Source organism: Phoca vitulina, unplaced genomic scaffold (genome assembly GCF_004348235.1).
Source record: "Phoca vitulina isolate PV1807 unplaced genomic scaffold, GSC_HSeal_1.0 scaffold2, whole genome shotgun sequence".
In the NCBI taxonomy this organism is placed as follows: domain Eukaryota; kingdom Metazoa; phylum Chordata; class Mammalia; order Carnivora; family Phocidae; genus Phoca; species Phoca vitulina.
The window spans coordinates 52,554,226-52,570,270 of record NW_022589705.1 but is presented as its reverse complement, the minus strand read 5'-3'; the positions used below and the strand labels follow the sequence as shown (position 1 = coordinate 52,570,270).

General features: G+C 39.8%; 1 protein-coding gene and 1 long non-coding RNA gene across 3 annotated transcripts in view; one reads left to right on the top strand and one right to left on the bottom strand.

Moving 5' to 3' along the window:
- Positions 1-262: 262 nt before the first annotated feature.
- On the bottom strand, positions 263-2,803 carry LOC116646767. The gene is made up of 3 exons (XR_004302212.1): positions 2,567-2,803; positions 1,319-1,459; positions 263-662 (listed from the first exon to the last, which is right to left on the bottom strand). It is a non-coding gene; the product is annotated as an uncharacterized LOC116646767 (long non-coding RNA).
- Positions 2,804-5,261: 2,458 nt separating this feature from the next.
- NFIA (nuclear factor I A) overlaps positions 5,262-16,045 on the top strand; it is a 562,687-nt gene continuing 551,903 nt past the window's right edge. Inside the window, exon 1 of one of the 2 annotated variants that reach the window (XM_032427631.1) lies at positions 5,262-5,887. In XM_032427631.1, coding sequence (XP_032283522.1) covers positions 5,792-5,887 — 96 coding nt within the window. In that variant the 5' untranslated portion in view covers positions 5,262-5,791. The remainder of the gene's footprint in view (positions 5,888-16,045) is intronic. The other variant, XM_032427635.1, reaches the window with a different exon arrangement.

The window sequence follows — 16,045 nt, the reverse complement described above, 5'->3', positions numbered from 1 at the left end:
CATTTTAACAGGGGCAGAGGGTTTAGTCCAATCTTGGGTGGCAGCTCGTTAACCGAAAATGCAGAGAAAGTCAAAGTCAAAGAATTTCTAAATGGAAATGAGGTACAAGACCTGCCACTAGGAAGGAAATGAATTCTCCGCTGGGTTTGGAGGGTGAGTTTCTGCTGAAAAAATTATCAATATTTTTCTTGAGGAAAAAAAAAAAAAAATATATATATATATATATATACATATATACATATCCTAATTCAAAAATCTGGGCAATCTCTGGACATATCATTAAAATGGATGGGGCTGTCTGGACCCCCTGGCATTTTCTTCAATTTTGCCCTTTTCAGCTTTGTAGCATTTGCTTCTGCCATACGGTGAGAAAACCATGCCAGGTGACTTGGGACACTGGTTTTTTGTTTGTTGTTTTTTTTTTTAAGTCACCACGCTCATGCCCAGTAATGATGTGTACCTGTTCAGAAGACTTGGCTACTTTCATCAAGAAGGGATAAATCTGCCACCAAAGACCCTGGCATTTCTCTGTACTTTGGAGGGACTAGACTGTCTCTCCTTTTGTGTAGATTCTTCCTCTTATTCCAAAGCTTCCGTGTGAGTACACACTCATTTTCAGGGTGAGACACTGATGTCCTGAGCACCATTCTAGGATTTTCCACCTGATTAAGGTTAGAGAAAAGACCTAGGTATTAATAGTAGATAATCCCCCTTCAATACAGGCTTTAAAAAAGAAGTCTTAAATACCCATTGCCCTAAACCAAACTCCTCTATGGTGTAAGCAAAAGTATACATTTCTAATTTCATGATTTCTAAGAGCCTAGAGATTCAAAGCCATACATATTTGTTAAGCCCAGCATCCAACTCTACAAAAGAAATTTTTAAAAATCTTCTGAGAGCTGCCTAATTAGAATAGGAAAAACCTTTTAGACAAATAGACATAGGGTGGAATCTTTGCTCTTCTTGCTTAGTACATGTCATTAGGCAAGACTCTTACTTTTTGACACTGACCTCCAAATTTAAAACAATAATACAAACCTCCTAGGGTTTTTGTGAAGGCTAAGTGACTTGTCATACCCCAAAGTACCTTAAAAACTACCTGGCATATAGCAGGTGCTAAGTCCTGTTATTTCCCCTCTTTCATGGTTTTAGAGGCAACACCAGAATGGGGAAGCTCCAGAGTCATAATTCCTAGGCTTGAATCCTTCCACCTCTAAGTCCCGGACCCTATACAAGTTGCTTCAAATTTTGAGCCTGTTTTTTTTTTTTTTAATTTATAAATGGGGTTAATAATAGATCCTATATCATAAGGACCTACCTGAAAATAAAAAGATCTCAGAACAGTGCCTGGCTTTAAGGGAAAGTACTCAATACATGTTAGCTGTTATTATATGGTACATTCAAAATCAAGTTACTCTTCTCCTAGAGTTTCAATTTTCCAATGACTCTGGAAACAAAGCTTGAAAAAAAGGAGAAAAAAAAAATTTAGTTGCCTACATTGCAGGAGTTGCTGTTAAATGGGTGAAAGAATGAATGAACGACATATATTCATTAAAGATAAATAACAATGTAGTGAATTTATGTGAAGTACCAATTAATCATACAGATAAGAAAGGCAACAGGAATTCAAAGGTGCTAGAGATCACTGTGGACAGGGGTCTCAGAGACAGAAGTTAACTTGCAAAGGCAGATGATGCACTAGGAGGGGCAATAGTCTGAGCCAAGGTGAAAGAAAAAGCTGTGCAAATATGAGAAGAACGCATAGATGGTGCTAAGAGCTGCAACGGGGCAAGGTACAGATTATTAGAAGATTATTAGATTATTAGACTGTTATTAGACTCTTAGATCAAAGAGAAGAGACCTAACCCAGCTTCACCAGAATCAGAAGGGAAAGAGAGGGGATTTAGCTCAACAGAGGAATAATAACAAAACATCAATACCAAAACAATAACTTGAGCACTCATTACATATAGGAACTATTGACTTCATGCATATTTTTGCTAAATAACTGTATCTATCTATCTATCCATCTATCCACTTAACTAATGAATTATTTTCATTTTCCTATTTAGGACACAGAGAATCAGAGAGGTAAAGTAAGCAGGGAGTGGTCACACAGTTAGTAACAAGCCAAGCCAGGATATGGACCATTGAACTTCAGAAACAGTGTTCGCAACCACTCTGCTTACTCTCCAGCCTCTGAAAATCATTAATATTCCATTTCATGTTGCCTTTTAGCAACATATGACAAACCCAAGTCCCTCCTTGGTATTGTACACCTGTTGGCAGCAGAGTCTTTGAGGTTTTTATCCAAGCGCACTGCAGCAAAGATACAGATGGGAATCCCCCCACCGCCCCCCCAGCTCTCTCGGGCTCTTCCCATTCATCAAAAGGGGGTAGTTGATTTGGGGTGCTTCGGCCACAAGAACCAGAAAGAGTCTGGAAAGTACTTTGCTCTTTTCCAGAGGCCTCATGCTCTAAGAAAACAATTCCCTTTCTAATGCTCCCCCACAGTCACCGGACCGTATTCCTCATACCGTGCGGAATGCCCAGCGGTTTAACCCACCACTTGACTTCATAGCTGCAGGATTCCCACTTCTGATAAAACATGTTCAAAGGAAGTCAGAAAGTCCAAATCCTGATGGGGTTATTTCTTGATGAGGGTCCTGTTTTTGTCTCAGATTCATTCACGTGCAGTGGAAAGAAGTATTCAAATGACAAGAGTTAAATTCAAAACATGTAGCCACTTTCTGTTATATTTTTTTTCTGACTGAAAGCAAACCATTTAGATGTTTGTTTCCAAAGAGGCATCTGTCAGCAATCAAAGGGGAAAAATGCATAAAGCAAATGCAATTGTTTGGAGTAGCATTTCCTGGATCATGTTAAATGCTTGAATTGCTCCCCATTATGCTCACCAAATAATTTTATTTCCCACAATAATTGCAATATTTAACATGTTTTATTTAATCTTGTTTTAAGGCTATTAACAACGGGCCACACTGTGAAAAGACTGATTGCCGTATGAGAAAGGACAGCATCCACCAGCCTCTTAGAGAACAATGATAAAGTTAAATGCACCTAATTGTTCTGGATTTAAAACACTATTATCCAATAATATTTCTCATTTCTTTGTTCAAAGCTACTGTGTCATCTTCTGTAAAACCTTCCCAGGTATTCCATCATATACAAAGTAAAATCTGGCCTCCAGTTTACCTTGTGCCCCATTCATTCATAAATAATGGGCATGAACAGGGTGTTCCGAGTCTCAGAAATGCAGTAGCTCAGATAAGAGACACCTCCAACTTCAGAGGTTGCTGTGGGACAAACTTAGAAATTGTTAAGGCTGTGGCCCCATGAATCCAAAATGCCCATGTGCCTCCTTGCCCTGGAGAACGCTGAGAAGACCCTAAAGCGAAAAAATTTTGGTTTTGTCTGCTTTTCAGAGGCAAGTAGGAAAGGACGAAATAGGTTGATTCAAATGCGTAATTCTGCTTCATTTCTTTTCTTATTCCCTTGCCCCCCCCCCTTTTTTTTTCTGTTTTATGCTATTTTACATTCTATGTAGAATTTCCAGCATTTTTCCTTTTCTTTCTCGAAATGGTAAACTGCAGAAAGATCAGGTCATTTTAATGACACGGCAGTTACACAAGACAGCAAATGTTTTGGCTGGCAAGCTCAGGGCAAGATCCTGGCAGAAGGTCCATTTGCTTGTGGACACTGAGGGCAACTTAACATTTCCTATGCTGCTGCAGATTCTTTTTCTGAAAAGAGAGGTAATTCCAGAGTAATAAAAACTGTAAAGATGCTTCTAAGCATGATGGCAATATCCATATTTGATAATAATTCCTGATACCACCTTCTGCCCCCATATTATTAGAAAAAAATACCCCATTACAATGAGGGATGGGAGAGATAAAAATGTCTTATTTGTTATATTTGTGGCTCATTCTGTAGAAACAGTCTGGGCGTCCTGTTTTAAATTATAAAACATTTCAGATGCAACTGGATAAAATTTACTTTACTGAAATTATTTTTGTCAAAACAGCTATTTTACCTTATGCTAAAGAGTTAAAATAACACCTACTAAGGAAGAGGTTAGAAAGAGGAAAGCAAAAGCCACCGAATTTAACCTTTTTGGAACTTAAAATGTGTCCTGATAAGTTCATCGAAATATTATTCAGGTGAAAATGTGACTAGAAAAAAATCCACTGGATAGTTGGGCTGTAAATGCACAAGTTTTTAAATAACCACAGTTCAATCGCCCTGGAAAATGATGTAGATAAATTCCCCCAGGCTCAGGAGTGCCTATATAGAAGACCTGCTGTGGAGAGAACTGTAATATCACTGCTAGGTTCTTGGGGATCAAGAAACCGCTTATATCCAGAAAAAAAATAAATAAGATGTGTCCGGTACACGGCCCTTATAAAGGTATTTCTGCTCTTCCTAATTTGACACAGTTTGAAAGAATAAAATATAACAAATACATGGTATTCGCTTTACTTCTTCTCCCCTCTTAGTCCTCGAGTAAAATGACTTGAAATTCAGCAGTTGCCCGGACTTCTCACTTAAGGAAAAAAAAAAAATCATTTTTACAGTCACTCTTATTGGTAGGTCCGTGCTGTGGTTTATTTTTTCCTCTAAAGAGAGGATGTGCGGTTAAAAACCCCTGTGAAGAAGATGGCTTGGTTACAGTAAGGAAATCAGATGTGATTTTCCTTGAATAAGGAAGTACTCATGTCAAGTTTAGCCTGAATTGTGTTAAACTGAATTGATAATGACTGATCACTTTATTCACAGAGAATTGAAACGCTCAGAATTAATTTAAAAAAAAATAGAACACCAAAAAATAGAGATGGCGTGTAGCCTAGCCTAGGTTAGAACTTGTGAAATATCAGTAATGTATTTCCTCACATAAGAACACACCTAAATACAATGCCAGCTGAACCAAAAATCAAGGGACTCAACCATCTCATGTTTATGTTCCTTCACAACCAAATTAACCAATGAATTAATTTTTTAAAAAATAAGGTAAGGAAAGAGAAATATTTTTCCCCAGAATTTTTTTTTTTTTTTCTCCTTGGAAAACCTGTTCAGCTGTTCCCAGATTTAGTTTTAGACTTTTCTCTTTGCTTCCAATGAGATGTGTAAGACAGGAAAACTGAACTAAACATTTTTTTAAATGCACAGCTCACGTTCTTGAGAGAAGTGGCTGTGAAAAACAGATACTGAATCAGACCTAAAGTCGAAGGGGGTGGGGGGAGCAGGAAAAAAAAAAAGCCCAAAACATCGCATGATAGTCTCTAAGCAGTTCCATCTGTCAAGCAGAAATTTTAGGCTAATAGCCTGTGGCGATCTCCCTCCGCAGTCCACTACCTGCCTTTGTCCTATTAAATCTCTTTATTCTCCTTAAAAAAAAAAAAAAAGAAAGAAAGAAAAGAAAGAAAGAAAGGGGAAAAAAAAAAGAGGGGGGATTGGTTGTTGGAAGGAAAGGAAAAACCTTGCAGACCAAAATCATCTGAGTGATGAAGCCTTAATTTTAACCGCCTCTCTTTGATGTGTAGCAGTGGGTCCTTGTTTTTTAAAAAGGAGAGCGAAGACAGTGCTAGGAGCAGAAGACTTTTCATCTCCACTTCACCTTGCCACTGGGTCTGTGAGAGATTGGTTCATTGTCAAGGAGATTTTTTTTTTTACCCATGATTCCATATGGTATGGACCGGACTACATGTTGCCCCACATGCCACTGCAAATGTTTTCTCAATTAGGTGTCTTATCTCCCGTGAGTTAGCATCAGATGAAGCTTGCTGACAGCGTAATGGCAGGGAAAGCTTCCGACGGCTCCATCAAATGGCAGCTCTGCTACGACATCTCGGCCAGAACTTGGTGGATGGTGAGTTGGCAGCCGGGGCTGCTTTTTTTTTTTTTTCCCTTTTCTACTTTCCCTCCCTCTTTGACAAAATGTCCCAGACCTCACATTCATCAAATTCACATTTGATTTTTTTCACACTCTTCAGTAAAGCAGCCTCACACTGCTTCCTCTTGACATCCTCTCTCTGCCACTCTCCGACTCGAGTTCCCAGCAACGCTTACCCTGGTTTTCCATGGGACAGTGTTTGAGAGTTGTTGGGGTTTTGTTTTGGTTTTGTTTTTTTTTTTAATTTTTTTTTTTTTTTAAGTAGCAGAAGTTTTAAGGTGGAGGTGGGTATTTTAGCCAAGTCGGTCTTGGGGTTAAAAAAAAGAAAAATGAAATGTTCGTCCTGGCCCTCAGGTTTTGCTCCCTCTCTCTAGCTTCGCAGCCCCCTTTACTTTTGTTTTCAGGGACTATGGGGTGCTTGGTTTTTCCTTGGCTGTGGTATTTTCTGAGGACGTGTGTTGGAGCTGGGGAGAAGCAATCCCTGGGTGAATTCCCGTCCTGCCCCATTAATTGGAGTGCCTGAAGTCACCTGTGGGAGAACTCTGGGTCCCCACTCCCTGTTTTCCATCTGGGGACCCGTAGTTCTCATCTAACTTTTCCCCATTTGTTTATCTCAGAGCAGGTCTTAAATCTCTGAGGAACTCCGGCTCTGAGTGGGAAAAGACCCACACACTCTATCTTTTAGTTATTCTGGGTACAAATAAAGTTTTAATAAAGTTCTACCATGCGGCCGCAGAATGAGTTAACTCACATGTCATGGTCAACCAGGCCAGACAACCTTTGACATCTTGGATCTATAAGAGGTAGAGTGAGTTGGGAGGGCGCACAATAGCTTATTGTCACGGGAGATGCGCGTCCTGTGAGGAAGAGAGTCCTCACATCATCACTGCCCTCGTTAGGGTGGTGTCCGTTAAGGATTACTTCGTTAGCAGAGCACTTCTAGTTTTCCGTAATTATTATTCTTGTGGCAAGCGTGAATTCTTCCAGGGAGTGAAAAAAAAGTTTGCTGCCAGGACAATGAATGTATTATCCGTTCCTAACTGGACCGTGAACTTCAGCTCATTTCACATAGATATCAGTTTAAGAAAAAAGAGAGAGAGAGAGAGAGAGGGAGAGAGAGAGAGAGAGAGTGGTGTTGAAGGGGGAGACTGGCGAATGGAATTACAAGACAGGACATGGTCGGTTTCATTGCATGATCTGCGGAAAGAGTTCTCCTTTCCCCTTCCTGGACCAATGGTGGTATCATTTGGGCAAGTTTTAGGAATTCTGAGGACTGAGAGACTATTAAAAGTGAGCTACCGCAGGATTCTATTCGGCTGCTCTTGGGGTGCAGTGTGTCCATCCTAAGGACCCTTGAGTAAAGGTGGTTGTGGGTATGTGTGTACATGTGTATTTTAACTTGTGATTTCTTAACTAGACAATAGAAACTTTGCCAAATATTTCAGGACAATGTTACTTGCACTTTTTGATTAATTAGACTAGCAGTAGACTATCCACTCAGATCCTGAACTATTCAGGGCACTTATTTTCCCATTAGAGTTTCTGCCAGCAAGAACAAGGTTTACTTGTATGCCATGATGTTGCCTATTGCTTTGCCTTGTGCAGCTTGTTAAACACCAGAAATGAATATAATGATTGGTTTAGCTATTATTTTCTAAGCTAAGTTGTAAGCCTTAAAAAAAAAAAAAAAAAACCTGCGCGCTGATGTCATATTCTGGGTGACATTCTCCTTCCTTGTATTTCAAGAGCTCGTAGATTTTATAGACTGTTACTTTTTATGGCAAATTGTGTTATCTTTTTTTTTCTTGCAAAGATCACCAAATGCTCCTCTTTTTTTTAACTTGGAAAACTGTCATTTATTTTTTGTAAAGTTTACTTGGAAGTTGCTTTTCATTTAAAATTGTTTTACAGATGTTTTACCGCCGGGAATATAAAATATAAAAGTGGTGGAAACATTTAGCAATGCAGTTGACTAAAAATAAACAATGCTGTAAGCTCACATGCTGCTGTTTAGGCTGCATACGACAGGAAGTTTCTCTCAACTTCAATGCTTCTAGATCTTTGCTTTGAAAAAGGGTGAGAAATCAGAGTGCTCTTTAAAGAAGCTGTAGAAGTTACCATAGAGAATAAATGGATTTTTTATTTCCCTCAAAGGTGACCACATACCACAACATTTTAAATTTGCCAGTTACAAATAATTCTAATGTAAATTTCCCACTATTGATGGGAAATTGAGGACTTTGATGAAGGGGGGGAAAAGGATTAATTAAAATAAGAGAAATTTCGCATTCTCTCTTAGCTCTTCTCTTTCCTTGAATAGAATTCACTCCCTTTCCCTCCAGACCCTCACCTCACTACCCCAAACAATTTTCCCCAACTTAAAAAAAATGCAGATTTGCCCCTGGCTGATATGGCTCTTTAACCAAAGGACAGTACAAGATCCGAGTTTCACACTAAAGGCAAATAAAGCTTTAAAATTACCTCATGCGTCATCTGGTTGCACAGGCTCCGGGCTGCATAGTGGGAACCTCCGCTTGGTCCTCCCAGCATACAAAGGCAACTCAGTGAATGCCCCCTCCGCCCGTGGAGGCTCGGCCTCAGCTGCCAGCACCGTGATATGCAATTTTGCTTTTTAATGAATCGTAAACAATTTGTATGGCAAATGAGTTTGTTTGTTTTAGTTTGGGGGCATATGTTGGACCAGTTGTAGACAGCCATTACCTACTCCAAAATTTTAGGTGAGAATGGATAGAGCCCCAAATCATTTTTATTTTTCTAAATAATAAAGACCCACTAGAATGAAAGAAACTGGTTAATAAAAGCCTGAGAATAACAACCCCTCTCCTCTTTCCCTCTTTATCCCCACCCCCTATCATAATGCGCCCAGCTTACAGTAGGGTTTTAACTGCACTTTTTGATAACAAACTGAAGGTTGGTTGACTAAATTAATGGGGTTGGTGTGTTGTGTTTTTTTTAAGTACAAATTTTAGCTTTGTCTTCAAAAGGCTACTTTTGTTCAAGAAAAAAGTATCTTAAAATGTGAAATACTAAGAAGGGTCTTCTTTACCTTTTATTGCTTTTTGGGGTTAAAGCTGATGCCGTTTCGACAGACATAGAATATAAGAAATGTTAAATACACTTTTGATATCAAAATGGAGTGGGAGAGGGGTTGACATCGAAAACTCAAATGAAAACTTTTACTCCAACCCAAAGAGTTGTAAACACAACTTAGAAGCTAACAAGCGACCAGGGTTCAAGCATGTACATTTTAACAGTAATTACCTTTGGCGCTGCCACTTATGAGAAATCTTTTGATATCGGAGCCACTTCTCTAATGCTTTAATCATGCAAATCAAGAAATAGATATTGCATATCAACTGCATCTAGCTATGTTGTGACATCTCTATTTGAAGCCTTCGACACACAACTAAAGAAAACCCTCATGAAATTTTTCTCCACTCCAGATGAAATGGAAGCACCTTGGGAGCATGCATATGCTTCAAAATATAATTCTGTCCAGTGGAATTACCTCCATTGTACCCACATGGCGTTCAAACGAAGGCAGAATAAACAGCCTCCTCTTCCTAATGATTTACTGATAAGATATTATGGGACTATTTTTATGTGAATTACAAGATACACTTGCTTCTTCAATCCAATTTAAAAACTCATAGTTACTATGAAATGAAGGTTATTAAATCATCCTGCCACCTCCCTCTCCCCATGCTCAGTTCCCAAGCACTAATTTTGGAAGCATTCTTTTTAGAAATTGCCATATAATTTTTCAGTCAAGAATTATCCATCACTTAATTCAAATTTTTACAACTCAGACTTTGATACCAGGAAATACTTGGGTAGCAAGGATATGCTATGCTTTGGAATGTAAACGCCTTTCTTAAAAGTAAATATATATGTTTACCAAGCAAGGTACGTCTGTGAAATACTGTCTTATTGTGTTCAACAATTCAAAATAACTCTCAACTCCAGCCTACTTCTCGAATGATTGACAGCCCTAACCGCTGCAGACGCAAAACTCAGAACTCATATCTCATGCAACCTTTTGTTGTTGTTATTTGCTTGGATTCACAACTTTAGTTGTATTTATCATTTCAGTTTTTAAATTGTTAATTCTCAACTGAGCCACTGTGGTTAATGATTGTCTTCTATATTCTTTTGAAGACATTGCCTAATGAAGATTTTTCTATGCTTTTGCACTAGCTCTTTCACGATGATGATTAAAACAACTTGGAAATTTCTACAATGGCTATAAATGAAAAGAATCAAAATGAGGGGATTCAGTAAATAATAAATCATATCATATTTTCGGTACCCAGTATATTTTCCAAAGGAAGTGTCCGTGATAAACATATTTATACACATTCTATTTCAAGCATTTGCACACTCTGCCTGAGCTTATTTTTAAATGCACACTTGTCTTATTTTTATCCGCCATTATAAATATGTGTGACTATATTCATTTCCAAGAATATGCATTCACTTCAAAGATTTCCATGCACTATTATTTTCTCACAGTATTAGCAACGATTGATTGCAAGCAAAATCTGAAAAAAGTAGCGTTTTATTTTTTTTCTCTCACATATATTAAGAAATTGTCCTTATCACTTTCTTTAGGTTAGCCTTATAAAACATCTTTTAAAGTACCATTTACTATGCTTAGGGAGACACAAATCCTTTAAAATATGTTCCTATTTTTTTTCTCTAAATCAAATTATGATCCAAATGCACTCCATTCAGAAATGTGATTGGTTACTTAAGCTAGCCTATGTTCTTCTACTATCTTTTTAAAAATCTTGATTTCCTGTTATTATGCTCATATTTCTCCTGTGAACTTTAGACTGTAAAATAAATGCTTTGTCCTTACTTATTTTCTAGTTGATTTTCCTTCACCTGTCCCGAATATTGTCAGGAATGTTTCTAATTTAAAACCAAAAGAATCAGGGGCTGATTAGAAGACAGGAAATTGGAGGATTAAACTGTCTGGTTGAACTTCCTTTACTTATCAGCACTCAGTAACTCACACTGGATTACAAACTCAACAGGACAATTTTTACAACGCATTGTTCCTTCTGGATGTTTACATATACACAGGGCATGTGGGGGGGGTGTGCATGTGTGTGTACATATGCAGACTCTATGTGTCTGTGTGTGCGTTCATGAGTATGAAGAGAAAAGAACCAGCAGCTGGTAGTTATAAGTAGATGTTTTTAAGTGGAATAGTTTTAAACTAAAGGGGCTGATACTATGAGCATGAAAGTTCATTCCAAGACTGTAATCCCAGGATATTCTCAAAACTTTCTTATTAAAACATTTCTGTGAAACCAAGCAAAGAAGGAAATACTGTAAGGGAGAAAGCAAGATGCACTAGTTTGGAAATAAAAAATAGATGGTCGTAGCCCTTATGCCATCCATCTCTCCTCAGTTCTACTCAGAATTGTGAACACCCATATTATTGAGTGCAGAAGGTGTCCCATAAGGAGCGAAGGAGTTAATCTAAGAAGATTCCAAAGCCCTGTTGAGATCTCCTTAGCACCTACGAAGAAAGGAAATCTTGCTTATTGTGACAGCAGGTCTGAGTGTTTCAGGTGAGCATATATTGTGAAATGGGTGCTTGGCAGGGAATGAAATAACAAATCAGGACCAGAAGGTAAGGATTCATCTTACTCCATTAGATCGTTTAAAATGGAAAAGAAATAATAAAGACAAACCACTGTCCTAGATTTTTACCATGCCATATATATTTGCAGAGCAGTGTTCTAGAAACTATGCTGAGTTCTCTTTCCTGACCTCATTCTGCTCACCTGTCTTGCCCTCAGTAAGTATTTGTTGATTTGGCTTAAGAAAGCTCTAGAATAATATGTAACAGTTTTTCCTGCTACTAATTGAAATGGTGGGTTCCACTGAGAAAAACAGAAGACGAAGAAAAGTGGAATGTATGGTCTGGCAAAATGGGTTGGTCAGTTAGACTGGTAGATCCAGGAGTGAAAACTTAGGAGCTTGTTGCAGCAGTCTTTCATTTATTCACCAACTAGGTACTGAGCCCCTACTAAGGGCCAAGGGGTAGGGCCAGCTGCCATCATTTAAGCTTCAAACGTACTAGGGAGCCAACCTCTCCATACCTGAGGATTTCATATTAACAGAATTGATTGAACACGAACTATCTGCCAGAATCTGTTTTAGGTACTTTACATATTTTTTTATTTGATCCTAACCATAAACCTATGAAGTGAGCATTATTGCTCCCCTTTACATACAAGGGGACCAAGATGCCAAATAGGTCGCTCGCCACCCAAGGACATGCTCACCTAGAAGGAGCTGCTCAGACTGCAAGAGTCCACTGGCTTCATCTTGGACTTGTCATAAACGAGTTGATTCTTTTAAGTGCTAGATTGTAACAGAATTCAGAATTTGACAGGATTAGCACCATCCATTCCTATGATGGTATTGTGGGGGCACAAGTCTGTTCGCTAAGGAAATGGAGGCAGAGAAATGACAATGTGTCAAAAGCCAGATAAGACCCAGGCCCTGTTCTAGAAGAGCTGTGGGAAACAAGTTCCTATTTTGTAATAGAAACAGCCTGTATCATCACTGACTACAGACGCTCAGAGAGGCAGAGAGTCTGATGCATGTGGTCATATTAAAATACACCTTTTCATCAGAAGATGGATGGTTCAGGGAAACTTGGTGTGTTAAAGTCCTTACTGAATATTAGGGACAATTTTTTCTGTAAGCAATTTAATCTTTATTTAGCAGATCTTTCACTTGCAGTTTTAAAAGGAATATACCATTTTAAAAAGGCCATCCTTCCAAAGAAAGATTCCTGGTGTTTCAATCACTCTCTCTCTTTCTAATAAGCAGAAATGCCAATATAGAACATTATTGCTGTTTAATATTTTTCATTGCACAGGAATTGCTAATTGAAGGTTTATTCCAACATAGTTTTCTGTAAGGAAAGACACAATGCAGGATATATATTACCTAATGGCAAAGATCTTAATATACTCACTACAAGTAAACATCTATTTTCCAGACAACTGCTGACTATAAACAATATGTCTCAGCCAGAGCTCTTTAATGGTGCCACATGTGAGACAGATTTTTTTGTTCCTCATAATCCAAGTTCCTTTTGTTTACCTTGATGTGTACATGCTATTGCCCTGCTGACTCTTTGAAATGGATGATAATTGGGAATAATGACCAGGTCAGACGTGGGGATGCCGAATCCTGGGCAGAGCAGCCCTCCACCAAATCGGTGTGCCTGGCAGGCTCATAGGGGAGGGCTGGTGCCCATAAGCTGACTCAGACACTCAGTCAATGTGGCTGACCTTTCTCACCTCAGTAGATACCCCATTATGTGCACCATCTCCCCACATAACCGAGGTGTAGAAAAAGTCTTTACCCATCTAGGGTGTGTTCCCAGGATGGCCTCATCTTCCTCCCCACAACCCCAAATATAGCTCATCCACCCTCTCCCTCACAGATGCACAACCTCTAGTCCTGCTGATGAAATGTCTCAGCAGCTGGATTTGATAAGCTCCCTTCAAATGTTGAAAAGATAAACATTGTGGGCTAAATAATTTATGTCATCTATTCATTTAAGAATCAATTAAAATCATGATAAATTGCTTTGTTGTGTTTTATTTTAAGAAAAACGGTAACCTCAATTCTCATTTTTATAAACATGTGAGAAATGACCTGGTAACAGGTGCTGTGGTCTGGACTCTGTCCTAGTAAGTAGGAGGGTGTCTTTGAACACTTGTAATACGTTGCCCAGCACTGAGTACCCAGTATTGCTGATAGAACTGCATAAGAAAGGGACAAATGCAAAAATCTGAGGGGGAAGATTACCATAGGAGGGACTGATAAAATTTCTCAATGAAAAGTCAAGAAATAACAAAGCCTAACACAGGGGGCCACATACACTCATATCTTCAGACCAAGCAGGTGAGCTCAGGGTAAGACAATGAGGCTATAATCGATCTAGTGGAGAATGGTGGGGTTGGTGACAAACTGGAGAGTGATATCTAATTACCACTAACCAACAGTAACAACAAAACTGTAATAACCAAACAAAACACACCTGCTACCCAGGGCCTAAAGCTAGTGAGAGTACACCATGGATCAGAAGCTAGAATGGGATTCCCGCACCAAAGTGTCTCATTCCCCCAAAATCAAAGAACTGAAATGCAAATATCCCTAAGAGAGGGATCACGGCCACATAAACCATACAAACTACACTGCAGTTCCCACTATTCACATCTGATCCATTTCTCCTGGCAGGCTTCCATGGGTGGGAGAAGGGAGACAGAAGACCATGTAAGTATCTAAAATAGGGAAAGGGGCCCTCAAGCAGGAAAGTGGTTAGCAGGAACGGGACCTGGAGGACACAGAGAGAATGCAGAGCAGGGAGCCTGGTCGTTGCAGAGGCCTGCCTTGCTGAACCTCCTCTGCCCACCCCAATTCCCTCTACTTTGGCACCAGATGTCTCCAAGTAGCTCTGGCCATCTCGAGGGTCTCCTGGGCTGTGAGTTTCAGAAGAGTATTCTTCACGAGCACACAGACTGATGCCCGTGCCCATTTTTTCCACCCAGTAAACTCTACCCTCCCCTGCCAGGCTCAGGCCTTCTCCCTGAAGCCTTCCCAGGTTCCCTGAGGCAAAATGAGTCACTCCCCCCCACCCCCCCCCCACCCCACCTCACAGTCCTTTGCTCATAGTATTACAACAACACTGATTACATTATTTTGGGGTTTTCCTGTTTACTATCCAGCCCCACGATGTCGCTTCTTCCTAAAAAATAAGGTCTAAAGAGTACACTTCTTTCTATGTCTAGCCAATGTCTAACACATGTCAAGTACCCAAAAAAAGAGTGGTTTCATGCAGCTCAGCTGGAGAAGTTGGAGAAGTGAGAGCAGTTAAGGCTGGTGGGCCTTCCAGGACTCTGCTTCCCCCACACACACCCCCAGCATGAGCCTCTAGGCTACAGGAGATCATTCAGCAAACTGCTGCCCCGCCAGGTATTTGTGGAAATTTCTGACTGCCCTGTGCTGGCTGCTTGCTCTGTGTAGCCGCTGAACCCACCAAGTACTCTGCACACATGTGAGCTAATCCTCACAAACATCCCCGTGAGATCAATATCGTTACCTCCACTTCACCGATGAGAAAACTGTACAGTAGGGGTGAAGAGGCCAGACAGTAGTTTGAGAAACTCTAAAGCTGTGCTTTTCACTCCTACACTGTAATGACACCAATACACCCAGCCCTGTCACACGCTAACTCAGCCTCCAAAAAGGTCCGGGATAATTAAATGGGGGCAGTTTCACTGCATTTTACAGAAGAGAAGGCGAGAGTCCCAGAGGCTAAATTCCGCCGCCCACCCCCCCCCCCCCCACCCCCCCCCGCAGAGGTCAAAATCATCAGGAAGCCTGGATCTAGAACTGGGGTCTCCAGTGATCTTTCTACTAAATACCCATGGTGGTAAATCATAGTGTATGGCATTGTTTAATTAAAAACAAGCAAGCATTTTCCCCCTCTGAGGATTACGGGAGATTTTCATTGTTTTTCTTTCTGCTTTTCTGTATTTGTTAGTATTTCTGCAATGAACACATGTTATTTATTTATGAGTGATATTTAACAAAGTCATACTCATTGAAGATATTAGTCTTATTCTCATTGAGCTCATAGACATAGCAGTAGCTCCAGATGCAAACATGCATGGATGTCATGAGAGCTTGGGCACTGGGGATGTGCATATTTTCAAAGTTGAGTGATGCCCATTTCTTTCATTAGATTCTACATTTAACTGCTGTTGTTAACACTCCCTTTCTTACAATGGGTCATGTACTTTCTTCCCATTCCCCATTTGTAACAGCCATCAAAAGCCCAGATTTCAGATTCAGGCAGATCTGAATGAATCCCAGCTCTGCCATGGATAAGCTGTATGACCATGGACAGGGACTGGAAACATTCTGAATGGGTTTCCTGAAACTTGGAAGTATCATCATCACAGTGCTCTTGGGAGGATTCAATGAAACAATGCATATTATATAAGCCAGAAATCTGGGAGACATCCTACTACCCTCTTGCTCACTCCACATAACTCAAACCCTGTTGAAATT